We start from the raw sequence: 26,655 nt of genomic DNA, 5'->3' as shown, positions 1-26,655 counted from the left end.
GATTTCAGGCGACCCCGCATAAACTAAGAAAATACAGACTGTACCTCTGCTGCGATTGGCCGGCTGGTGGTGAGGGGGCGTGTCCAGTGAAGTACTCCGCCTCCAGAGTGAAGGGGGCTGGGATTGCTGTGTGATTGGTCATAACCAGCTGCTTGGTAATTGGTCGCTTCAACAGGACGTTGTCTCCAAAGTCCAGAACCAACGATACAGCAGGGTCCTCTGCTTCTAATCCGGGACTGGAGAGAAGACACACATGATCTAATTATCCATCTAGCATGCTCTGAACACCTGTGGTAATTAGCTATCTAGCGTGATCTGAACACCTGTGGTAATTAGCTATCTAGCATGCTCTAGCAGCCACTTTAATAATGGGAATTGATGGGAAATGATGTAAATATATCACTAGCCACTTTAAACAATGCTACCTTATATAATGTTACTTACCCTACATTATTCATCTCATATGCATACGTATATACTGTACTCTATATCATCGACTATATCCTTATGTAATACATGTATCACTAGCCACTTTAAACTATGCCACTTTGTTTACATACTCATCTCATTTGTACATACTGTACTCGATACCATCTACTGTATCTTGCCTATGCTGCTCTGTACCATCACTCATTCATATATCCTTATGTACATATTCTTTATCCCCTGTGTACAAGACAGTAGTTTTGGAATTGTTAGTTAGATTACTGTTATTACTGCATTGTCGGAACTAGAAGCACAAGCATTTCGCTACACTCGCATTAACATCTGCTAACCATGTGTATGTGACAAATAAAATTTGATTTGATTTGATTTGATTTGAACACCTGTGGTAATTAGCCATCTAGCATGCTCTGAACACCTGTGGTAATTAGCTATCTAGTGCGCTCTGAACACCTGTGGTAATTAGCCATCTAGCATGCTCTGAACACCTGTGGTAATTAGCCATCTAGCATGCTCTGAACACCTGTGGTAATTAGCCATCTAGCATGCTCTGAACACCTGTGGTAATTAGCTATCTAGTGCGCTCTGAACACCTGTGGTAATTAGCCATCTAGCATGCTCTGAACACCTGTGGTAATTAGCCATCTAGCATGCTCTGAACACCTGTGGTAATTAGCTACCTAGCATGTTCTGAACACCTGTGGTAATTAGCTACCTAGCATGTTCTGAACACCTGTTGTAATTAGCTATTTAGCTATCTAGCATGCTCTACCTAGATGCATTTGTCTGTTTTGGCTGCCAAAGCCAGCTACCTCTGAAAATAACTATTTCCTTGGTGCCAAAGCCAGTCTACCTCTGAAAATAACAATGTCCTTGCTGCCAAAGCCAGTCTACCTCTGAATATAACAATGTCCTTGCTACCTAGAGACTGGTACACAGTAGGACAGTAGGACACGTACCAGTCTCTAGGTGGACAGTAGGACACGTACCAGTCTCTAGGTAGAGAGTAGGACACGTTGAGTCTCTGGGCTGTAGAGAAGAATCGTAAAACCAGAGGATCTTTCATCCCTGTCACCTCACACAACGCTGCTACTGCACTTAACTCCATCTACAGGGAAAGACAGGGATGGAGAGATGAGACAGACATCAGTCACTTAGAGGTGTGTTGCTCTTAGTTGTAGTTGCTGTAGAGAGCTGTGTTCAGTGTCCAGTGGATGGATAGGTACTTATAATATAATGTACAGCGGGGTGGCTGGATACTAACATCAGTCTGAGCTGTGTTTAATGTAGTAAACTAACACCAGTCTGAGCTGTGTTTAATGTAGTAAACTAACACCAGTCTGAGCTGTTTAATGTAGTAAACTAACACCAGTCTGAGCTGTTTAATGTAGTAAACTAACACCAGTCTGAGCTGTGTTTAATGTAGTAAACTAACACCAGTCTGAGCTGTGTTTAATGTAGTAAACTAACACCAGTCTGAGCTGTTTAATGTAGTAAACTAACACCAGTCTGAGCTGTGTTTAATGTAGTAAACTAACACCAGTCTGAGCTGTGTTTAATGTAGTAAACTAACACCAGTCTGAGCTGTTTAATGTAGTAAACTAACACCAGTCTGAGCTGTGTTTAATGTAGTAAACTAACACCAGTCTGAGCTGTGTTTAATGTAGTAAACTAACACCAGTCTGAGCTGTGTTTAATGTAGTAAAGTAACACCAGTCTGAGCTGTGTTTAATGTAGTAAAGTAACACCAGTCTGAGCTGTGTTTAATGTAGTAAAGTAACACCAGTCTGAGCTGTGTTTAATGTAGTAAACTAACACCAGTCTGAGCTGTGTTTAATGTAGTAAAGTAACACCAGTCTGAGCTGTGTTTAATGTAGTAAACTAACACCAGTCTGAGCTGTGTTTAATGTAGTAAAGTAACACCAGTCTGAGCTGTGTTTAATGTAGTAAAGTAACACCAGTCTGAGCTGTGTTTAATGTAATAAAGTAACACCAGTCTGAGCTGTTTAATGTAGTAAACTAACACCAGTCTGAACTGTGTTAAATGTAGTAAATTAACACCAGTCTGAGCTGTGTTTAATGTAGTAAACTAACACCAGTCTGAGCTGTGTTTAATGTAGTAAACTAACACCAGTCTGAGCTGTGTTTAATGTAGTAAACTAACACCAGTCTGAGCTGTGTTTAATGTAGTAAACTAACACCAGTCTGAGCTGTTTAATGTAGTAAACTAACACCAGTCTGAGCTGTTTAATGTAGTAAACTAACACCAGTCTGAGCTGTGTTTAATGTAGTAAACTAACACCAGTCTGAGCTGTGTTTAATGTAGTAAACTAACACCAGTCTGAGCTGTTTAATGTAGTAAACTAACACCAGTCTGAGCTGTTTAATGTAGTAAACTAACACCAGTCTGAGCTGTGTTTAATGTAGTAAACTAACACCAGTCTGAGCTGTTTAATGTAGTAAACTAACACCAGTCTGAGCTGTTTAATGTAGTAAACTAACACCAGTCTGAGCTGTGTTTAATGTAGTAAACTAACACCAGTCTGAGCTGTTTAATGTAGTAAACTAACACCAGTCTGAGCTGTGTTTAATGTAGTAAACTAACACCAGTCTGAGCTGTGTTTAATGTAGTAAACTAACACCAGTCTGAGCTGTTTAATGTAGTAAACTAACACCAGTCTGAGCTGTTTAATGTAGTAAACTAACACCAGTCTGAGCTGTGTTTAATGTAGTAAACTAACACCAGTCTGAGCTGTGTTTAATGTAGTAAACTAACACCAGTCTGAGCTGTGTTTAATGTAGTAAACTAACACCAGTCTGAGCTGTTTAATGTAGTAAAGTAACACCAGTCTGAGCTGTGTTTAATGTAGTAAACTAACACCAGTCTGAGCTGTGTTTAATGTAGTAAACTAACACCAGTCTGAGCTGTTTAATGTAGTAAACTAACACCAGTCTGAGCTGTGTTTAATGTAGTAAACTAACACCAGTCTGAGCTGTTTAATGTAGTAAACTAACACCAGTCTGAGCTGTGTTTAATGTAGTATACTAACACCAGTCTGAGCTGTGTTTAATGTAGTAAACTAACACCAGTCTGAGCTGTGTTTAATGTAGTAAAGTAACACCAGTCTGAGCTGTGTTTAATGTAGTAAACTAACACCAGTCTGAGCTGTGTTTAATGTAGTAAACTAACACCAGTCTGAGCTGTGTTTAATGTAGTAAACTAACACCAGTCTGAGCTGTGTTTAATGTAGTAAACTAACACCAGTCTGAGCTGTGTTTAATGTAGTAAACTAACACCAGTCTGAGCTGTGTTTAATGTAGTAAACTAACACCAGTCTGAGCTGTGTTTAATGTAGTAAACTAACACCAGTCTGAGCTGTGTTTAATGTAGTAAACTAACACCAGTCTGAGCTGTGTTTAATGTAGTAAACTAACACCAGTCTGAGCTGTTTAATGTAGTAAACTAACACCAGTCTGAGCTGTGTTTAATGTAGTAAACTAACACCAGTCTGAGCTGTGTTTAATGTAGTAAACTAACACCAGTCTGAGCTGTGTTTAATGTAGTAAACTAACACCAGTCTGAGCTGTGTTTAATGTAGTAAACTAACACCAGTCTGAGCTGTGTTTAATGTAGTAAACTAACACCAGTCTGAGCTGTGTTTAATGTAGTACAGTCGTGGCCAAAAGTTTTGAGAATGACACAAATATTATTTTCCACAAAGTTTGCTGCTTCAGTGTCTTTAGATATTTTTGTCAGATGTTACTATGGAATACTGAAGTATAATTACAAGTATTTCATGAGTGTCAAAGGCTTTTATTGACAATTACATGAAGTTGATGCAAAGAGTCAATATTTGCAGTGTTGACCCTTCTTTTTCAAGACCTCTGCAATCCTCCCTGGCATGCTGTCATTTAACTTCTGGGCCACATCCTGACTGATGGCAGCCCATTATTGCATAATCAATGCTTGGAGTTTGTCAGAAATGTGGGGTTTTGTTTGTCCACCCGCCTCTTGAGGATTGACCACAAGTTCTTAATGGGATTAAGGCCTGGGCAGTTTCCTGGCCATGGACCCAAAATATCAATGTTTTGTTCCCCGAGCCACTTAGTTATCACTTTTGCCTTATGGCAAGGTGCCCCATCATACTGGAAAAGGCATTGTTTGTCACCAAACTGTTCCTGGATGGCTGGGAGAAGTTGCTCTCGGAGGATGTGTTGGTACCATTCTTTATTTATGGCTGTGTATGGCTCCCTTGGCTGAGAAGCAACCCCACACATGAATGGTCTCAGGATGCTTTATTGTTGGCATGACACAGGACTGATGGTAGCGCTCACCTTGTCTTCTCCGGACAAGCTTTTTTCCGGATGCCCCAAACAATCGGAAAAGCGATTCATCAGAGAAAATGACTATACCCCAGTCCTCAGCAGTCCAATCCCAGTACCTTTTACAGAATATCAGTCTGTCCCTGATGTTTTTCCTGGAGAGAAGTGGCTTCTTTGCTGCCCTTCTTGACACCAGGCCATCTTCCAAAAGTCTGTGCCTCACTGTGCATGCAGATGCACTCACACCTGCCTGCTGCCATTCCTGAGCACACTCTGTACTGGTGGTGCCCCGATCCCGCAGCTGAATCAACTTTATGAGACGGTCCTAGGCGCTTGCTGGACTTTCTTGGGCGCCCTGAAGCCTTCTTCACAACAATTGAACCGCTCTCCTTGAAGTTCTTGATGATCCGATAAATGGTTGATTTAGGTGCAATCTTACTGGCAGCAATATCCTTGCCTTTGAAGCCCTTTTTGTGCAAAGCAATGATGACAGCATGTGTTTCCTTGCAGGTAACCATGGTTGACCGAGGAAGAACAATGATTCCAAGCACCACCCTCCTTTTGAAGCTTCCAGTCTGTTATTCGAACTCAATAAGCATGACAGAGTGATCTCCAGCCTTGTCCTCATTAACACTCACAACTGTGTTAACGAGAGAATCACTGACATGATGTCAGCTGGTCCTTTTGTGGCAGGGCTGAAATGCAGTGGAAATGTTTTTGGGGGATTCAGTTCATTTGCATGGCAAAGAGGGACTTTGCAATTAATTGCAATTCATCTGATCACTCTTCATAACATTCTGGAGTATTTGAAAATTGCAATCATACACACTGAGGCAGCAGACTGTGAAAATTAATATTTGTGTTATTCTCAAAACTTTTGGCAACGACTGTATACTAACATCAGTATGAACTGTGTTTAATGTAGTAAACTAACATCAGTGTAAGCTGTGAAGGCCACGGTGACGTCCTTCTTGGCGTTGGGTCCCAGAGTTCCAGAGGAGGGAGTGAAACTAGCCGAGCACAGAGACGCCTGCTGGCCCTGGAGCTGATGGAGGGAGGGAGGAATGGGGGACGGAAGAAGGGGAGAGGAGAGAGGGGAGGATCACAGATGGAATAGATTAGATACTGTGGCAGCAAAACTAATGAGTGAGGAGAAGTCTCTCTAAAGAACCCACCATGGTTCAGGTGTAGTGAACAGGTAGGTGACCCACCATGGTCCAGGTGTAGTGAACAGGTAGGTGACCCACCATGGTCCAGGTGTAGTGAACAGGTAGGTGACCCACCATGCTTCAGGTGTAGTGAACAGGTAGGTGACCCACCATGGTTCAGGTGTAGTGAACAGGTAGGTGACCCACCATGGTCCAGGTGTAGTGAACAGGTAGGTGACCCACCATGGTCCAGGTGTAGTGAACAGGTAGGTGACCCACCATGGTCCAGGTGTAGTGAACAGGTAGGTGACCCACCATGGTCCAGGTGTAGTGAACAGGTAGGTGACCCACCATGGTCCAGGTGTAGTGAACAGGTAGGTGACCCACCATGCTTCAGGTGTAGTGAACAGGTAGGTGACCCACCATGGTTCAGGTGTAGTGAACAGGTAGGTGACCCACCATGCTTCAGGTGTAGTGAACAGGTAGGTGACCCACCATGGTTCAGGTGTAGTGAACCGGTAGGTGACCTACCATGGTTCAGGTGTAGTGAACAGATAGGTGACCCACCATGGTTCAGGTGTAGTGAACAGGTAGGTGACCCACCATGGTTCAGGTGTAGTGAACAGGTAGGTGACCCACCATGGTCCAGGTGTAGTGAGCAGGCAGCAGGGTCTGGTTGATCAGGGTGATGGATCCCCGGGCAGGAATTCCGACATAGATCTCAGAGAATACCAGATCACAGGTTAACAGACACACTTGAGGAGAGTGGACATCTGCCTGCACCGACAGGTGACTGGAGAGGGGGACAGACACGTACAAAACACAGTTACAGGTGACTGAAGAGGGGGACAGACAGGTACAAAACACAGTTACAGGTGACTGGAGAGGGGGAAGACAGGTACAAAACACAGTTACAGGTGACTGGAGAGTGGGACAGACAGGTAAAAAACACAGTTACAGGTGACTGAAGAGGGGGAAGACAGGTACAAAACACAGTTACAGGTGACTGGAGAGGGGGACAGACAGGTACAAAACACAGTTACAGGTGACTGGAGAGGGGGAAGGCAGGTGCAAAACACAGTTACAGGTGACTGGAGAGGGGGACAGACAGGTACAAAACACAGTTACAGGTGACTGGAGAGGGGGACAGACAGGTACAAAACACAGTTACAGGTGACTGGAGAGGGGGAAGACAGGTAAAAAACACAGTTACAGGTGACTGGAGAGGGGGACAGACACGTACAAAACACAGTTACAGGTGACTGAAGAGGGGGACAGACAGGTACAAAACACAGTTACAGGTGACTGGAGAGGGGGAACACAGGTACAAAACACAGTTACAGGTGACTGAAGAGGGGGACAGACAGGTACAGGTGACTGGAGAGGGGGACAGACAGGTACAAAACACAGATACGGGTGACTGAAGAGGGGGACAGACAGGTACAGGTGACTGGAGAGGGGGACAGACAGGTACAGGTGACTGGAGAGGGGGACAGACAGGTACAGGTGACTGGAGAGGGGGACAGACAGGTACAAAACACAGTTACAGGTGACTGGAGAGGGGGACCGACAGGTACAGAACACAGATACGGGTGACTGAAGAGGGGGACAGACAGGTACAGGTGACTGGAGAGGGGGGCAGACAGGTACAGGTGACTGGAGAGGGGGAAGACAAGTACAAAACACAGTTACAGGTGACTGGAGAGGGGGACAGACATGTACAGGTGACTGGAGAGGGGGAAGACAAGTACAAAACACAGGTACAGGTGACTGGAGAGGGGGGCAGACAGGTACAGGTGACTGGAGAGGGGGACAGACATGTACAGGTGACTGGAGAGGGGGAAGACAAGTACAAAACACAGTTACAGGTGACTGGAGAGGGGGACAGACAGGTACAGGTGACTGGAGAGGGGGACAGACAGGTACAGGTGACTGGAGAGGGGGAAGACAAGTACAAAACACAGTTACAGGTGACTGAAGAGGGGGAAGACAAGTACAAAACACAGTTACAGGTGACTGGAGAGGGGGACAGACAGGTACAAAACACAGTTACAGGAAACTGGAGAGGGGGAAGACAGGTACAAAACACAGTTACAGGTGACTGGAGAGGGGGAAGACAAGTACAAAACACAGTTACAGGTGACTGGAGAGGGGGACAGACAGGTACAAAACACAGTTACAGGTGACTGGAGAGGGGGAAGACAGGTACAAAACACAGTTACAGGTGACTGGAGAGGGGGAAGACAGGTACAAAACACAGTTACAGGTGACTGAAGAGGGGGACAGACAGGTACAGGTGACTGGAGAGGGGGAAGACAAGTACAAAACACAGTTACAGGTGACTGGAGAGGGGGAAGACAAGTACAAAACACAGTTACAGGTGACTGAAGAGGGGGAAGACAGGTACAAAACACAGTTACAGGTGACTGGAGAGGGGGACAGACAGGTACAAAACACAGTTACAGGTGACTGAAGAGGGGGAAGACAAGTACAAAACACAGTTACAGGTGACTGGAGAGGGGGACAGACAGGTACAAAACACAGTTACAGGTGACTGAAGAGGGGGAAGACAAGTACAAAACACAGTTACAGGTGACTGGAGAGGGGGACAGACAGGTACAAAACACAGTTACAGGTGACTGAAGAGGGGGAAGACAAGTACAAAACACAGTTACAGGTGACTGGAGAGGGGGAAGACAAGTACAAAACACAGTTACAGGTGACTGGAGAGGGGGACAGACAGGTACAAAACACAGTTACAGGTGACTGGAGAGGGGGAAGACAAGTACAAAACACAGTTACAGGTGACTGGAGAGGGGGACAGACAGGTACAAAACACAGTTACAGGTGACTGGAGAGGGGGAAGACAGGTACAAAACACAGTTACAGGTGACTGGAGAGGGGGAAGACAGGTACAAAACACAGTTACAGGTGACTGGAGAGGGGGAAGGCAGGTGCAAAACACAGTTACAGGTGACTGGAGAGGGGGAAGACAGGTACAAAACACAGTTACAGGTGACTGGAGAGGGGGACAGACAGGTACAAAACACAGTTACAGGTGACTGGAGAGGGGGACAGACAGGTACAAAACACAGTTACAGGTGACTGGAGAGGGGGACAGACAGGTACAAAACACAGTTACAGGTGACTGGAGAGGGGGACAGACAGGTACAGGTGACTGGAGAGGGGGACAGACAGGTACAAAACACAGTTACAGGTGACTGGAGAGGGGGACAGACAGGTACAGGTGACTGGAGAGGGGGACAGACAGGTACAAAACACAGTTACAGGTGACTGAAGAGGGGGACAGACATGTACAGGTGACTGGAGAGGGGGACAGACAGGTACAAAACACAGTTACAGGTGACTGGAGAGGGGGACACACAGGTACAGGTGACTGAAGAGGGGGAAGACAGGTACAAAACACAGTTACAGGTGACTGAAGAGGGGGAAGACAGGTACAAAACACAGTTACAGGTGACTGGAGAGGGGGAAGACAGGTACAAAACACAGTTACAGGTGACTGGAGAGGGGGAAGACAGGTACAAAACACAGTTACAGGTGACTGGAGAGGGGGAAGACAAGTACAAAACACAGTTACAGGTGACTGGAGAGGGGGAAGACAGGTACAAAACACAGTTACAGGTGACTGGAGAGGGGGAAGACAGGTACAAAACACAGTTACAGGTGACTGGAGAGGGGGAAGACAGGTACAAAACACAGTTACAGGTGACTGGAGAGGGGGACAGACAGGTACAGGTGACTGGAGAGGGGGACAGACAGGTACAAAACACAGTTACAGGTGACTGGAGAGGGGGACAGACAGGTACAGGTGACTGGAGAGGGGGACAGACAGGTACAAAACACAGTTACAGGTGACTGGAGAGGGGGACAGACAGGTACAAAACACAGTTACAGGTGACTGGAGAGGGGGACAGACAGGTACAAAACACAGTTACAGGTGACTGGAGAGGGGGACAGACAGGTACAAAACACAGATACAGGTGACTGGAGAGGGGGACAGACAGGTACAAAACACAGTTACAGGTGACTGGAGAGGGGGACAGACAGGTACAAAACACAGGTACAGGTGACTGGAGAGGGGGACAGACAGGTACAGGTGACTGGAGAGGGGGACAGACAGGTACAGGTGACTGGAGAGGGGGACAGACAGGTACAAAACACAGTTACAGGTGACTGGAGAGGGGGACCGACAGGTACAGAACACAGATACGGGTGACTGAAGAGGGGGACAGACAGGTACAGGTGACTGGAGAGGGGGGCAGACAGGTACAGGTGACTGGAGAGGGGGACAGACATGTACAGGTGACTGGAGAGGGGGACAGACAGGTACAAAACACAGTTACAGGTGACTGGAGAGGGGGAAGACAAGTACAAAACACAGTTACAGGTGACTGAAGAGGGGGACAGACAGGTACAGGTGACTGGAGAGGGGGACAGACAGGTACAAAACACAGTTACAGGTGACTGGAGAGGGGGAAGACAAGTACAAAACACAGTTACAGGTGACTGAAGAGGGGGACAGACAGGTACAGGTGACTGGAGAGGGGGACAGACAGGTACAAAACACAGTTACAGGTGACTGGAGAGGGGGACAGACAGGTACAGGTGACTGAAGAGGGGGAAGACAAGTACAAAACACAGTTACAGGTGACTGGAGAGGGGGAAGACAGGTACAGGTGACTGGAGAGGGGGACAGACAGGTACAGGTGACTGGAGAGGGGGAAGACAAGTACAAAACACAGTTACAGGTGACTGGAGAGGGGGACAGACAGGTACAGGTGACTGGAGAGGGGGACAGACAGGTACAGGTGACTGGAGAGGGGGAAGACAAGTACAAAACACAGTTACAGGTGACTGGAGAGGGGGACAGACAGGTACAGGTGACTGGAGAGGGGGACAGACAGGTACAGGTGACTGGAGAGGGGGAAGACAAGTACAAAACACAGTTACAGGTGACTGGAGAGGGGGAAGACAGGTACAAAACACAGTTACAGGTGACTGGAGAGGGGGACAGACAGGTACAGGTGACTGGAGAGGGGGACAGACAGGTACAGGTGACTGGAGAGGGGGAAGACAAGTACAAAACACAGTTACAGGTGACTGGAGAGGGGGACAGACACGTACAAAACACAGTTACAGGTGACTGGAGAGGGGGACAGACAGGTACAAAACACAGTTACAGGTGACTGGAGAGGGGGAAGACAGGTACAAAACACAGTTACAGGTGACTGGAGAGGGGGAAGACAGGTACAAAACACAGTTACAGGTGACTGGAGAGGGGGAAGACAAGTACAAAACACAGTTACAGGTGACTGGAGAGGGGGAAGACAGGTACAGGTGACTGGAGAGGGGGAAGACAGGTACAAAACACAGTTACAGGTGACTGGAGAGGGGGAAGACAGGTACAAAACACAGTTACAGGTGACTGGAGAGGGGGAAGACAGGTACAAAACACAGTTACAGGTGACTGGAGAGGGGGAAGACAGGTACAAAACACAGTTACAGGTGACTGGAGAGGGGGAAGACAAGTACAAAACACAGTTACAGGTGACTGGAGAGGGGGAAGACAGGTACAGGTGACTGGAGAGGGGGACAGACAGGTACAGGTGACTGAAGAGGGGGAAGACAGGTACAAAACACAGTTACAGGTGACTGGAGAGGGGGAAGACAAGTACAAAACACAGTTACAGGTGACTGGAGAGGGGGAAGACAGGTACAAAACACAGTTACAGGTGACTGAAGAGGGGGACAGACAGGTACAAAACACAGTTACAGGTGACTGGAGAGGGGGAAGACAAGTACAAAACACAGTTACAGGTGACTGGAGAGGGGGAAGACAGGTACAAAACACAGTTACAGGTGACTGGAGAGGGGGAAGACAGGTACAAAACACAGTTACAGGTGACTGGAGAGGGGGAAGACAGGTACAAAACACAGTTACAGGTGACTGGAGAGTGGGACAGACAGGTACAAAACACAGTTACAGGTGACTGGAGAGGGGGAAGACAAGTACAAAACACAGTTACAGGTGACTGGAGAGGGGGACAGACAGGTACAGGTGACTGGAGAGGGGGACAGACAGGTACAGGTGACTGGAGAGGGGGAAGACAAGTACAAAACACAGTTACAGGTGACTGGAGAGGGGGACAGACACGTACAGGTGACTGGAGAGGGGGAAGACAAGTACAAAACACAGTTACAGGTGACTGGAGAGGGGGAAGACAAGTACAAAACACAGTTACAGGTGACTGGAGAGGGGGAAGACAGGTACAAAACACAGTTACAGGTGACTGGAGAGGGGGAAGACAAGTACAAAACACAGTTACAGGTGACTGGAGAGGGGGAAGACAGGTACAAAACACAGTTACAGGTGACTGGAGAGGGGGAAGACAGGTACAAAACACAGTTACAGGTGACTGGAGAGGGGGAAGACAGGTACAAAACACAGTTACAGGTGACTGGAGAGGGGGACAGACAGGTACAAAACACAGTTACAGGTGACTGGAGAGGGGGACAGACAGGTACAAAACACAGTTACAGGTGACTGGAGAGGGGGAAGACAGGTACAAAACACAGTTACAGGTGACTGGAGAGGGGGACAGACACGTACAAAACACAGTTACAGGTGACTGGAGAGGGGGACAGACAGGTACAAAACACAGTTACAGGTGACTGAAGAGGGGGAAGACAGGTACAAAACACAGTTACAGGTGACTGGAGAGGGGGACAGACAGGTACAAAACACAGTTACAGGTGACTGGAGAGGGGGACAGACAAGTACAAAACACAGTTACAGGTGACTGGAGAGGGGGACAGACAGGTACAAAACACAGTTACAGGTGACTGGAGAGGGGGAAGGCAGGTGCAAAACACAGTTACAGGTGACTGAAGAGGGGGACAGACAAGTACAAAACACAGTTACAGGTGACTGGAGAGGGGGACAGACAAGTACAAAACACAGTTACAGGTGACTGGAGAGGGGGAAGGCAGGTGCAAAACACAGTTACAGGTGACTGAAGAGGGGGACAGACAGGTACAGGTGACTGGAGAGGGGGACAGACAGGTACAAAACACAGTTACAGGTGACTGGAGAGGGGGACAGACAGGTACAAAACACAGTTACAGGTGACTGGAGAGGGGGACAGACAGGTACAAAACACAGTTACAGGTGACTGGAGAGTGGGACAGACAGGTACAAAACACAGTTACAGGTGACTGGAGAGGGGGACAGACAGGTACAAAACACAGTTACAGGTGACTGGAGAGGGGGACAGACAGTTACAGGTGACTGGAGAGGGGGACAGACAAGTACAAAACACAGTTACAGGTGACTGGAGAGGGGGACAGACAAGTACAAAACACAGTTACAGGTGACTGGAGAGGGGGAAGGCAGGTGCAAAACACAGTTACAGGTGACTGAAGAGGGGGACAGACAGGTACAGGTGACTGGAGAGGGGGACAGACAGGTACAAAACACAGTTACAGGTGACTGGAGAGGGGGACAGACAGGTACAAAACACAGTTACAGGTGACTGGAGAGGGGGACAGACAGGTACAAAACACAGTTACAGGTGACTGGAGAGTGGGACAGACAGGTACAAAACACAGTTACAGGTGACTGGAGAGGGGGACAGACAGGTACAAAACACAGTTACAGGTGACTGGAGAGGGGGACAGACAGTTACAGGTGACTGGAGAGGGGGACAGACAGGTACAAAACACAGTTACAGGTGACTGGAGAGGGGGAAGACAGGTACAAAACACAGTTACAGGTGACTGGAGAGGGGGACAGACAGGTACAGGTGACTGGAGAGGGGGACAGACAGGTACAGGTGACTGAAGAGGGGGAAGACAAGTACAAAACACAGTTACAGGTGACTGGAGAGGGGGAAGACAGGTACAAAACACAGTTACAGGTGACTGGAGAGGGGGAAGACAAGTACAAAACACAGTTACAGGTGACTGGAGAGGGGGAAGACAGGTACAAAACACAGTTACAGGTGACTGGAGAGGGGGACAGACAGGTACAAAACACAGTTACAGGTGACTGGAGAGGGGGAAGACAGGTACAAAACACAGTTACAGGTGACTGGAGAGGGGGAAGACAGGTACAAAACACAGTTACAGGTGACTGGAGAGTGGGACAGACAGGTACAGGTGACTGGAGAGGGGGACAGACAGGTACAGGTGACTGGAGAGGGGGAAGACAAGTACAAAACACAGTTACAGGTGACTGGAGAGGGGGACAGACAGGTACAAAACACAGTTACAGGTGACTGGAGAGGGGGAAGACAGGTACAAAACACAGTTACAGGTGACTGGAGAGTGGGACAGACAGGTACAGGTGACTGGAGAGGGGGACAGACAGGTACAAAACACAGTTACAGGTGACTGGAGAGGGGGAAGACAAGTACAAAACACAGTTACAGGTGACTGGAGAGGGGGAAGACAGGTACAAAACACAGTTACAGGTGACTGAAGAGGGGGACAGACAGGTACAAAACACAGTTACAGGTGACTGAAGAGGGGGAAGACAGGTACAAAACACAGTTACAGGTGACTGGAGAGGGGGAAGACAGGTACAAAACACAGTTACAGGTGACTGGAGAGGGGGACAGACAGGTACAAAACACAGTTACAGGTGACTGGAGAGGGGGACAGACAAGTACAAAACACAGTTACAGGTGACTGGAGAGGGGGACAGACAGGTACAGGTGACTGGAGAGGGGGACAGACAGGTACAAAACACAGTTACAGGTGACTGAAGAGGGGGACAGACAGGTACAGGTGACTGGAGAGGGGGACAGACAGGTACAAAACACAGTTACAGGTGACTGGAGAGGGGGACAGACAGGTACAAAACACAGTTACAGTTGACTGGAGAGGGGGACAGACAGGTACAGGTGACTGGAGAGGGGGAAGACAGGTACAAAACACAGTTACAGGTGACTGAAGAGGGGGAAGACAGGTACAAAACACAGTTACAGGTGACTGGAGAGTGGGACAGACAGGTACAAAACACAGTTACAGGTGACTGGAGAGGGGGAAGACAAGTACAAAACACAGTTACAGGTGACTGGAGAGGGGGACAGACAGGTACAGGTGACTGGAGAGGGGGACAGACAGGTACAGGTGACTGGAGAGGGGGAAGACAAGTACAAAACACAGTTACAGGTGACTGGAGAGGGGGACAGACACGTACAGGTGACTGGAGAGGGGGAAGACAAGTACAAAACACAGTTACAGGTGACTGGAGAGGGGGAAGACAAGTACAAAACACAGTTACAGGTGACTGGAGAGGGGGAAGACAGGTACAAAACACAGTTACAGGTGACTGGAGAGGGGGAAGACAAGTACAAAACACAGTTACAGGTGACTGGAGAGGGGGAAGACAGGTACAAAACACAGTTACAGGTGACTGGAGAGGGGGAAGACAGGTACAAAACACAGTTACAGGTGACTGGAGAGGGGGAAGACAGGTACAAAACACAGTTACAGGTGACTGGAGAGGGGGACAGACAGGTACAAAACACAGTTACAGGTGACTGGAGAGGGGGACAGACAGGTACAAAACACAGTTACAGGTGACTGGAGAGGGGGAAGACAGGTACAAAACACAGTTACAGGTGACTGGAGAGGGGGACAGACACGTACAAAACACAGTTACAGGTGACTGGAGAGGGGGACAGACAGGTACAAAACACAGTTACAGGTGACTGAAGAGGGGGAAGACAGGTACAAAACACAGTTACAGGTGACTGGAGAGGGGGACAGACAGGTACAAAACACAGTTACAGGTGACTGGAGAGGGGGACAGACAAGTACAAAACACAGTTACAGGTGACTGGAGAGGGGGACAGACAGGTACAAAACACAGTTACAGGTGACTGGAGAGGGGGAAGGCAGGTGCAAAACACAGTTACAGGTGACTGAAGAGGGGGACAGACAAGTACAAAACACAGTTACAGGTGACTGGAGAGGGGGACAGACAAGTACAAAACACAGTTACAGGTGACTGCAGAGGGGGAAGGCAGGTGCAAAACACAGTTACAGGTGACTGAAGAGGGGGACAGACAGGTACAGGTGACTGGAGAGGGGGACAGACAGGTACAAAACACAGTTACAGGTGACTGGAGAGGGGGACAGACAGGTACAAAACACAGTTACAGGTGACTGGAGAGGGGGACAGACAGGTACAAAACACAGTTACAGGTGACTGGAGAGTGGGACAGACAGGTACAAAACACAGTTACAGGTGACTGGAGAGGGGGACAGACAGGTACAAAACACAGTTACAGGTGACTGGAGAGGGGGACAGACAGTTACAGGTGACTGGAGAGGGGGACAGACAAGTACAAAACACAGTTACAGGTGACTGGAGAGGGGGACAGACAAGTACAAAACACAGTTACAGGTGACTGGAGAGGGGGAAGGCAGGTGCAAAACACAGTTACAGGTGACTGAAGAGGGGGACAGACAGGTACAGGTGACTGGAGAGGGGGACAGACAGGTACAAAACACAGTTACAGGTGACTGGAGAGGGGGACAGACAGGTACAAAACACAGTTACAGGTGACTGGAGAGGGGGACAGACAGGTACAAAACACAGTTACAGGTGACTGGAGAGTGGGACAGACAGGTACAAAACACAGTTACAGGTGACTGGAGAGGGGGACAGACAGGTACAAAACACAGTTACAGGTGACTGGAGAGGGGGACAGACAGTTACAGGTGACTGGAGAGGGGGACAGACAGGTACAAAACACAGTTACAGGTGACTGGAGAGGGGGAAGACAGGTACAAAACACAGTTACAGGTGACTGGAGAGGGGGACAGACAGGTACAGGTGACTGGAGAGGGGGACAGACAGGTACAGGTGACTGAAGAGGGGGAAGACAAGTACAAAACACAGTTACAGGTGACTGGAGAGGGGGAAGACAGGTACAAAACACAGTTACAGGTGACTGGAGAGGGGGAAGACAAGTACAAAACACAGTTACAGGTGACTGGAGAGGGGGAAGACAGGTACAAAACACAGTTACAGGTGACTGGAGAGGGGGACAGACAGGTACAAAACACAGTTACAGGTGACTGGAGAGGGGGAAGACAGGTACAAAACACAGTTACAGGTGACTGGAGAGGGGGAAGACAGGTACAAAACACAGTTACAGGTGACTGGAGAGTGGGACAGACAGGTACAGGTGACTGGAGAGGGGGACAGACAGGTACAGGTGACTGGAGAGGGGGAAGACAAGTACAAAACACAGTTACAGGTGACTGGAGAGGGGGACAGACAGGTACAAAACACAGTTACAGGTGACTGGAGAGGGGGAAGACAGGTACAAAACACAGTTACAGGTGACTGGAGAGTGGGACAGACAGGTACAGGTGACTGGAGAGGGGGACAGACAGGTACAAAACACAGTTACAGGTGACTGGAGAGGGGGAAGACAAGTACAAAACACAGTTACAGGTGACTGGAGAGGGGGAAGACAGGTACAAAACACAGTTACAGGTGACTGAAGAGGGGGACAGACAGGTACAAAACACAGTTACAGGTGACTGAAGAGGGGGAAGACAGGTACAAAACACAGTTACAGGTGACTGGAGAGGGGGAAGACAGGTACAAAACACAGTTACAGGTGACTGGAGAGGGGGACAGACAGGTACAAAACACAGTTACAGGTGACTGGAGAGGGGGACAGACAAGTACAAAACACAGTTACAGGTGACTGGAGAGGGGGACAGACAGGTACAGGTGACTGGAGAGGGGGACAGACAGGTACAAAACACAGTTACAGGTGACTGAAGAGGGGGACAGACAGGTACAGGTGACTGGAGAGGGGGACAGACAGGTACAAAACACAGTTACAGGTGACTGGAGAGGGGGACAGACAGGTACAAAACACAGTTACAGTTGACTGGAGAGGGGGACAGACAGGTACAGGTGACTGGAGAGGGGGAAGACAGGTACAAAACACAGTTACAGGTGACTGAAGAGGGGGAAGACAGGTACAAAACACAGTTACAGGTGACTGGAGAGGGGGAAGACAGGTACAAAACACAGTTACAGGTGACTGAAGAGGGGGAAGACAGGTACAAAACACAGTTAAGAGTTGACTGAAGAGGGGGACAGACACGTACAAAACACAGTTACAGGTGACTGAAGAGGGGGACAGACAGGTACAGGTGACTGGAGAGGGGGACAGACAGGTACAAAACACAGTTACAGGTGACTGAAGAGGGGGACAGACAGGTACAGGTGACTGGAGAGGGGGACAGACAGGTACAAAACACAGTTACAGGTGACTGGAGAGGGGGACACACAGGTACAGGTGACTGGAGAGGGGGACAGACACGTACAAAACACAGTTACAGGTGACTGGAGAGGGGGACACACAGGTACAGGTGACTGGAGAGGGGGAAAGAACCAGTACATTTAGAGGTGACTGGAGACTGGAGACAGAACCAGTACAGTTAGAGGTGACTGGAGACAGGACCAGTACAGTTAGAGGTGACTGGAGACAGAACCAGTACAGCTAGAGGTGACTGGAGACAGAACCAGTACAGTTAGAGGTGACTGGAGACAGGACCAGTACAGTTAGAGGTGACTGGAGACAGGACCAGTACAGCTAGAGGTGACTGGAGACAGAACCAGTACAGTTAGAGGTGACTGGAGACAGGACCAGTACAGTTAGAGGTGACTGGAGACAGGACCAGTACAGCTAGAGGTGACTGGAGACTGGAGACAGAACCAGTACAGTTAGAGGTGACTGGAGACAGGACCAGTACAGTTAGAGGTGACTGGAGACAGAACCAGTACAGTTAGAGGTAACTGGAGACAGAACCAGTACAGCTAGAGGTGACTGGAGACAGAACCAGTACAGTTAGAGGTGACTGGAGACAGAACCAGTACATTTAGAGGTGACTGGAGACTGGAGACAGAACCAGTACAGTTAGAGGTGACTGGAGACAGGACCAGTACAGTTAGAGGTGACTGGAGACAGAACCAGTACAGCTAGAGGTGACTGGAGACAGAACCAGTACAGTTAGAGGTGACTGGAGACAGAACCAGTACATTTAGAGGTGACTGGAGACTGGAGACAGAACCAGTACAGTTAGAGGTGACTGGAGACAGGACCAGTACAGTTAGAGGTGACTGGAGACAGAACCAGTACAGTTAGAGGTGACTGGAGACAGAACCAGTACAGTTAGAGGTGACTGGAGACAGGACCAGTACATTTAGAGGTGACTGGAGACAGAACCAGTACAGTTAGAGGTGACTGGAGACAGAACCAGTACAGTTAGAGGTGACTGGAGACAGGACCAGTACATTTAGAGGTGACTGGAGACAGAACCAGTACAGTTAGAGGTGACTGGAGACAGAACCAGTACAGTTAGAGGTGACTGGAGACAGGACCAGTACATTTAGAGGTGACTGGAGACAGAACCAGTACAGTTAGAGGTGACTGGAGACAGAACCAGTACAGTTAGAGGTGACTGGAGACAGAACCAGTACAGTTAGAGGTGACTGGAGACAGAACCAGTACATTTAGAGGTGACTGGAGACAGAACCAGTACAGTTAGAGGTGACTGGAGACAGAACCAGTACAGTTAGAGGTGACTGGAGACAGGACCAGTACATTTAGAGGTGACTGGAGACAGAACCAGTACAGTTAGAGGTGACTGGAGACAGAACCAGTACAGTTAGAGGTGACTGGAGACAGAACTAGTACAGCTAGAGGTGACTGGAGACTGGAGACAGAACCAGTACATGTAGAGGTGACTGGAGACAGAACCAGTACAGCTAGAGGTTGCTGATTCACAGATATAGATCTTGCTAGCTAATAAATTGATTTCCTATTGGTACAATTAGTGCTGAAGGCATGGGTGAAATCCTCACCATCCTTGGCCATTCTCCACAGCCAGCTCAAGCACGGTGTCAAAGTGTTGACAGAACAGGGGTCTGAAGAGGATGTCTACACTGCAGGAGGCCAGAGGGGGCAGCACTCCTTTACACGGCTGCACTGTGATCTAGCAACACAGGAGAAGAAGACAAACACCAACAGAGGACAACAATGGGACTATCAGGTCTCAGTACAAACGGACAAACTGTTGTAAAACACTGTTACCAGGGCGACCAGAGGCAATACCTCAATATTACAGTATGTGTGATATTTCAGTGTTTTACTTTAACTTACCTTTAACTCACTTGTTAGTGTGTTTACCTGTGTGTGGTGGCTGTATGTCCTCTCTGCCTTCCCAGACTCCAGACTGTCTGTCCTCTCTGCCTTCCCAGACTCCAGACTGTCTGTCCTCTCTGCCTTCCCAGACTCCAGACTGTCTGTCCTCTCTGCCTTCTCTGGCCCCAGGCTCCAGAAGGCCTCTAGATGAGTGGTGTTGGTGAGGACCATGGTGGCCTGGGTCTGGTCACCTAGCTGCATTAGACCTAGGTCAAGACTGGGAACAGTCACAGACACCTGCGGACCCTGGAACACACCAACACACACGGGAGGATGTAGAGTTGGCGAGGTTACACAAAGATGAAGGATACGTCTGTTGTACTGGTAGAGCACTATACAATCCTTTTCAGAATGTTTAACTGTCAGGTAATACTCTCCAATCAAATCTCGTGTTGAGAATGACTACCTCAGCGGATGACGCCGTTTAGACAGCTATGATATGAGTCTCTCTGAGACTAGCTCAGCGGATGATGCCGTTTAGACAGCTATGATATGAGTCTCTCTGAGAATGACTAACTCAGCGGATGATGCCGTTTAGACAGCTATGATATGAGTCTCTCTGAGAATGACTAACTCAGCGGATGATGCCGTTTAGACAGCTATGATATGAGTCTCTCTGAGAATGACTAACTCAGCGGATGATGCCATTTAGACAGCTATGATATGAGTCTCTCTGAGAATGACTAACTCAGCGGATGATGCCGTTTAGACAGCTATGATATGAGTCTCTCTGAGAATGACTAACTCAGCGGATGATGCCGTTTAGACAGCTATGATATTAGTCTCTTTGAGAATGACTAATTCAGCGGATGATGCCGTTTAGACAGCTATGATATGAGTCTCTCTGAGAATGACTAACTCAGCAGATGATGCTGTTTAGACAGCTATGATATGAGTCTCTCTGAGAATGACTAACTCAGCGGATGATGCCGTTTAGACAGCTATAATATGAGTCTCTCTGAAAATGACTAACTCAGCAGATGATGCCGTTTAGACAGCTATGATATGAGTCTCTCTGAGAATGACTAACTCAGCGGATGATGACGTTTAGACAGCTATGATATGAGTCTCTCTGAGAATGACTAACTCAGCGGATGATGACGTTTAGACAGCTATGATATGAGTCTCTCTGAGAATGGCTACCTCAGCGGATGATGCCATTTAGACAGCTATGATATGAGTCTCTCTGAGAATGACTAACTCAGCGGATGATGACGTTTAGACAGCTATGATATGAGTCTCTCTGAGAATGACTAACTCAGCGGATGATGCCGTTTAGACAGCTATGATATGAGTCTCTCTGAGAATGACTAACTCAGCGGATGATGCCATTTAGACAGCTATGATATGAGTCTCTCTGAGAATGACTAACTCAGCGGATGATGCCATTTAGACAGCTATGATATGAGTCTCTCTGAGAATGACTAACTCAGCGGATGATGACGTTTAGACAGCTATGATATGAGTCTCTCTGAGAATGACTAACTCAGCGGATGATACCGTTTAGACAGCTATAATATGAGTCTCTCTGAAAATGACTAACTCAGCGGATGATGCCGTTTAGACAGCTATGATATGAGTCTCTCTGAAAATGACTAACTCAGCGGATGATGCCGTTTAGACAGCTATGATATGAGTCTCTCTGAGAATGACTAACTCAGCGGATGATGCCATTTAGACAGCTATGATATGAGTCTCTCTGAGAATGACTAACTCAGCGGATGATGCCGTTTAGACATCTATGATATGAGTCTCTCTGAGAATGACTAACTCAGCGGATGATGCCATTTAGACAGCTATGATAGGAGTCTCTCTCACCTTGAAGGTGACCTGTATGACCAGAGTAACAGGTTGGTGATGGTGCTGAACATGACACAGCAGTCTGGATATGACCGCACCTGGTCGCCCTCCGGTCAGAACCAGCTCCAGGTCAAAACACTCGTTCATCTCTGGACCACAAACACACAGTCAACCAGTCAGACAACAGATCAGTCTACTAACCACTAGTCAGGCAACAGAGCATTCTATTAAATCAAATTGTATTTGTCACATACACATGGTTAGTAGATGTTATTGGTCACATGGTTATCAGATGTTAATGGTCACATACACATGGTTAGTAGATGTTAATGGTCACACACACATGGTTAGTAGATGTTATTGGTCACCTGGTTCGCAGATGTTAACGGTCACATACACATGGTTAGCAGATGTTAATGCGAGTGTAGCGAAATGCTTGTGCTTCTAGTTCCGACAATGCAGTAATAACCAACGAGTAATCTAACCTAACAATTCTACAACTACTACCTTATACACACAAGTGTAAAGGGATAAAGAATATGTACATAAAGATATATGAATGAGTGATGGCAAAGAACGGCATAGGCAAGATGCAGTAGATGGTATCGAGTACAGTATATACATATGAGATGAGTAATGTAGGGTATGTAAACATAAAAGTGGCATAGTTTAAAGTGGCTAGTGATACATGTACAGTGGGGCAAAAAAGTATTTAGTCAGCCACCAATTGTGCAAGTTCTCCCACTTAAAAAGATGAGTGAGGCCTGTAATTTTCATCATAGGTACACTTCAACTATGACAGACAAAATGAGAAAAAGAAATCCAGAAAATCACATTGTAGGATTTTTAATGAATTTATTTGCAAATTATGGTGCAAAATAAGTATTTGGTCACCTACAAACAAGCAAGATTTCTGGCTCTCACAGACCTGTAACTTCTTCTTTAAGAGGCTCCTCTGTCCTCCACTCGTTATCTGTATTAATGGCACCTGTTTGAACTTGTTATCAGTATAAAATACACCTGTCCACAACCTCAAACAGTCACACTCCAAACTCCACTATGGTTTGGGAATGTTTTAATAGTTGCTGTGGGTACGACATCGCCGATGCACTTTCTAATGAACTCGCTCACTGAATCAGCGTATTCGTCAATGGTGTTGTTGGACGCAATGCGGAACATATCCCAGTCCACGTGATTGAAGCAGTCTTGAAGTGTGGAATCAGATTGGTCGGACCAGCGTTGAACAGAACTGAGAGCGGGAGCTTCTTGTTTTAGTTTCTGTCTGTAGGCTGGAAGCAACAAAATGGAGTCGTGGTCAGCTTTTCAGAAAGGAGGGCGGGGGAGGGCCTTATATGCGTTGCGGAAGTTAGAATAACAATGTTCCAGGGTTTTACCAGCCCTGGTTGCACAATCGATATGCTGATAGAATTTAGGGAGTCTTGTTTTCAGATTAGCTTTATTAACCAGTCAGTCAACAGCCCAGTCTATTAACCAGTCAGTCAGTCAACAGACCAGTCTACTAACCAGTCAGTAAACAGCAGGTTACTAGCCAGTGTACTAACCAGTCAGTCAACAGACCAGTCTACTACCCAGTCAGTCAACAGACTAGCCTACTAACCAGTCAGCCAACAGACCAGTCTACTAACCGGTCCACCAACAGACCAGCCTACTAACCAGTCAGCCAACAGGCCAGTCTACTAACGGGTCCGCCAACAGACCAGCCTACTAACCAGTCAGCCAACAGGCCAGTCTACTAACGGGTCCGCCAACAGACCAGTCTACTAACCAGTCAGTCAACAGACAAGTCTACCAACCAGTCAGTCAAGAGACCGTCTACTAACCAGTCAGTCAACAGACCAGTCTACTACCCAGTCAGTCAACAGACCAGCCTACTAACCAGTCAGCCAACAGACCAGTCTACTAACCGGTCCACCAACAGACCAGCCTACTGACCAGTCCGCCAACAGACCAGCCTACTAACCAGTCAGCCAACAGGCCAGTCTACTAACGGGTCCGCCAACAGACCAGTCTACTAACCAGTCAGTCAACAGACAAGTCTACCAACCAGTCAGTCAAGAGACTTCTACTAACCAGTCAGTCAAGAGACCAGTCTACTAACCAGTCAGTCAAGAGACCAGTCTAATAACCAGTCAGCTAACAGACCAGTCTACTAACCAGTCAGCCAACAGACCAGTCTACAAATCAGTCAGTCAAGAGACCAGTCTACTAACCAGTCAGTCAACATAAATCTACTAACCAGTCAGTCAGTCAACTGACCAGTCAGTCAACTGAACAGTCTACTAACTAGTCAGTCAACCGACCAGTCTACTAGACACATTAATCAGTCAGTCTACTAAAGCTACAGAGTTCTGCTGCACCTCTGCTAAATGTCTTGAAATGTATAATTCATGTTCATCTCTTATAAACAGTCTGGCTGAATCATGTCATGTACCTATTTCCCCAGCAGGGGGCTCCACCTCTATGATGTGACAATGGCATGTACCTATTTCCCCAGCAGGGGGCTTTACCTCTATGATGTGACAATGGCATGTACCTATTTCCCCAGCAGGGGGCTCCACCTCTATGATGTGACAATGTCATGTTCCTATTTCCCCAGCAGGGGGCTCCACCTCTATGATGTGACCATGACATGTTCCTATTTCCCCAGCAGGGGCCTCCAACTCTATGCCATGACCTCATAGAGAATGGTAGAGACCTCTAGAGGCCAAACTGAGTCAGGTTTGTTGGCCTCCTTGCTCGCACACACTTTTTCAGTTCTGCCCACAAATGTTCTATAGGATTGAGGTCAGGGCTTTGTGATGGCCATTCCAATAATTTGACTTTGCTGTCCTAAAGGCATTTTGCCACAACAATGGAAGTATGCTTGGGGTCATTGTCCATTTGGAAGACCCATTTGCGACCAAGGTTTAACTTCCTCACTGATGTCTTAAGATGTTGCTTCAATATATCCACATCATTTTCCTACCTCATGATGCCATCTATTTTGTGAAGTGCACCAGTCCCTCCTGCAGCAAAGCACCCTCACAACATCATGCTGCCACCCCCGTGCTTCACGGTTGGGATGACGTTCTTTGGCTTGCAAGCATCCCCCTTTTTCCTCTAAACCTAACAATGGTCATTATGGCCAAACAGTTCTATTTTTGTTTCATCAGACCAGAGGATATTTCTCAAAAAAGTACAATCTTTGTCCATATGTGCAGTTGCAAACCGTAGTCTGGCTTTTTTATGGCGGTTTTGGAGCAGTGGCTTATTCCTTGCTGGGCAGCCTTTCAGGTTATAACGACTCGTTTTACTGTGGATATAGATACTTTTCTACCTGTTTCCAAGGTCCTTTGTTGTTGTTCTGGGATTGATTTGCACTTTCACACCAAAGTAAGTTCATCTCTAGGAGACCCTTCCTGAGCGGTATGACGGTTGCGTGATCCTTGGCTTGGCTTGGCTGATTTCTTTTGATTTTCCCATGATGTCAAGGAAAGAGGCACTGAGTTTGAAGGTAGGCCTTGAAATACATCCAGAGGTACCCCTCCAATTGACTCAAATGATGTCAATTAGCCTATCAGAAGCTCCTAAAGCCATGACATAATTTTCGTGAATTTTCCAAGCTGTTTAAAGGTGCAGTCAACGTAGTGTATGTAAACTTCTGACCCACTGGAATTGTGAAACAGTGAATTATAAGTGAAATAATCTGTCTGTAAACAATTGTTGGAAAAATGACTTGTGTCATACACAAAGTAAATGTCCTAACCGACTTGACAAAACTATAGTTTGTTAACAAGACATTTGTGGAGTGGTTGAAAAACAAGTTTTAATGACTCCAACCTAAGTGTATGTAAACTTCCGACATCAACTTGATAAATGCCTGAAATATTTTGGCGAGTCTCTTTTAAAATGGGTTAAAGTTAGCCACAGGTGTAAAATACTAAATAATGGCTACTTCTCAGAAAGTATTCAACTGTCAAGAGGAGTAAAATAAGGTTGTCCACTATCGGCATATCTATTTATTATGGCTGTCAAAATGTTAGCTATTAAAATCAGATCCAACAATAACATCAAGGGCCTTGAAATCCCTGGCTTAAAAACCACGGTATCATTGTACACTGATGATTCATGTTTTCTTTTAAATCCACAATGTGGATCCCTGCACGGCCTCATAGAGGATCTATATACTTTGTATAACCTCTCTGGAATACAACCAAATGATGATCAGTGTACTTACTATATTACGTATTGGATCACTAAAAAATACAACTTTTACATTACCGTATAAAATGGTCTGACAGTGATGTGGATATACTCGGTATACATATCCTAAAATAAATAAATAATCTCACTACATTCAATTTTAATAGAAAGTTGGCAAAAATAGATAAGATCTTGCTACCGTGGAAAGGAAAATACCTGTCTATTTGTGGAAAAATCACCCTGATTAACTCTTTAGTCACATCCCAGTTTACCCTGATTAACTCTTTAGTCATATCCCAGATTACCCTGATGAACTCTTTAGTCATATCCCAGTTTACCCTGATTAACTCTTTAGTCATATCCCAGTTTACCCTGATTAACTCTTTAGTCATATCCCAGTTTACCCTGATTAACTCTTTAGTCATATCCCAGTTTACCCTGATTAACTCTTTAGTCATATCCCAGTTTAC

The 26,655-nt window shown here is 46.9% G+C and overlaps 1 protein-coding gene across 2 annotated transcripts in view; it reads right to left on the bottom strand.

Annotated features, from left to right (window-relative positions):
- Positions 1-26,655, bottom strand: part of dlec1 (DLEC1 cilia and flagella associated protein) — a 114,489-nt gene that overhangs the window by 39,874 nt on the left and 47,960 nt on the right. For both annotated transcript variants that reach the window (XM_036934638.1, XM_036934639.1), the window contains exons 18-24: positions 22,001-22,131; positions 20,168-20,428; positions 19,843-19,973; positions 6,555-6,708; positions 5,702-5,812; positions 1,434-1,552; positions 45-236 (exon numbers count right to left, since the gene is read on the bottom strand). In XM_036934638.1, the coding sequence (XP_036790533.1) occupies positions 45-236; positions 1,434-1,552; positions 5,702-5,812; positions 6,555-6,708; positions 19,843-19,973; positions 20,168-20,428; positions 22,001-22,131 (1,099 nt within the window). The remainder of the gene's footprint in view (positions 1-44; positions 237-1,433; positions 1,553-5,701; positions 5,813-6,554; positions 6,709-19,842; positions 19,974-20,167; positions 20,429-22,000; positions 22,132-26,655) is intronic.

This window comes from Oncorhynchus mykiss, chromosome 11, assembly GCF_013265735.2.
Source record: "Oncorhynchus mykiss isolate Arlee chromosome 11, USDA_OmykA_1.1, whole genome shotgun sequence".
Lineage (NCBI taxonomy): Eukaryota > Metazoa > Chordata > Actinopteri > Salmoniformes > Salmonidae > Oncorhynchus > Oncorhynchus mykiss.
This window is presented reverse-complemented; position numbering and strand designations above follow the sequence as displayed.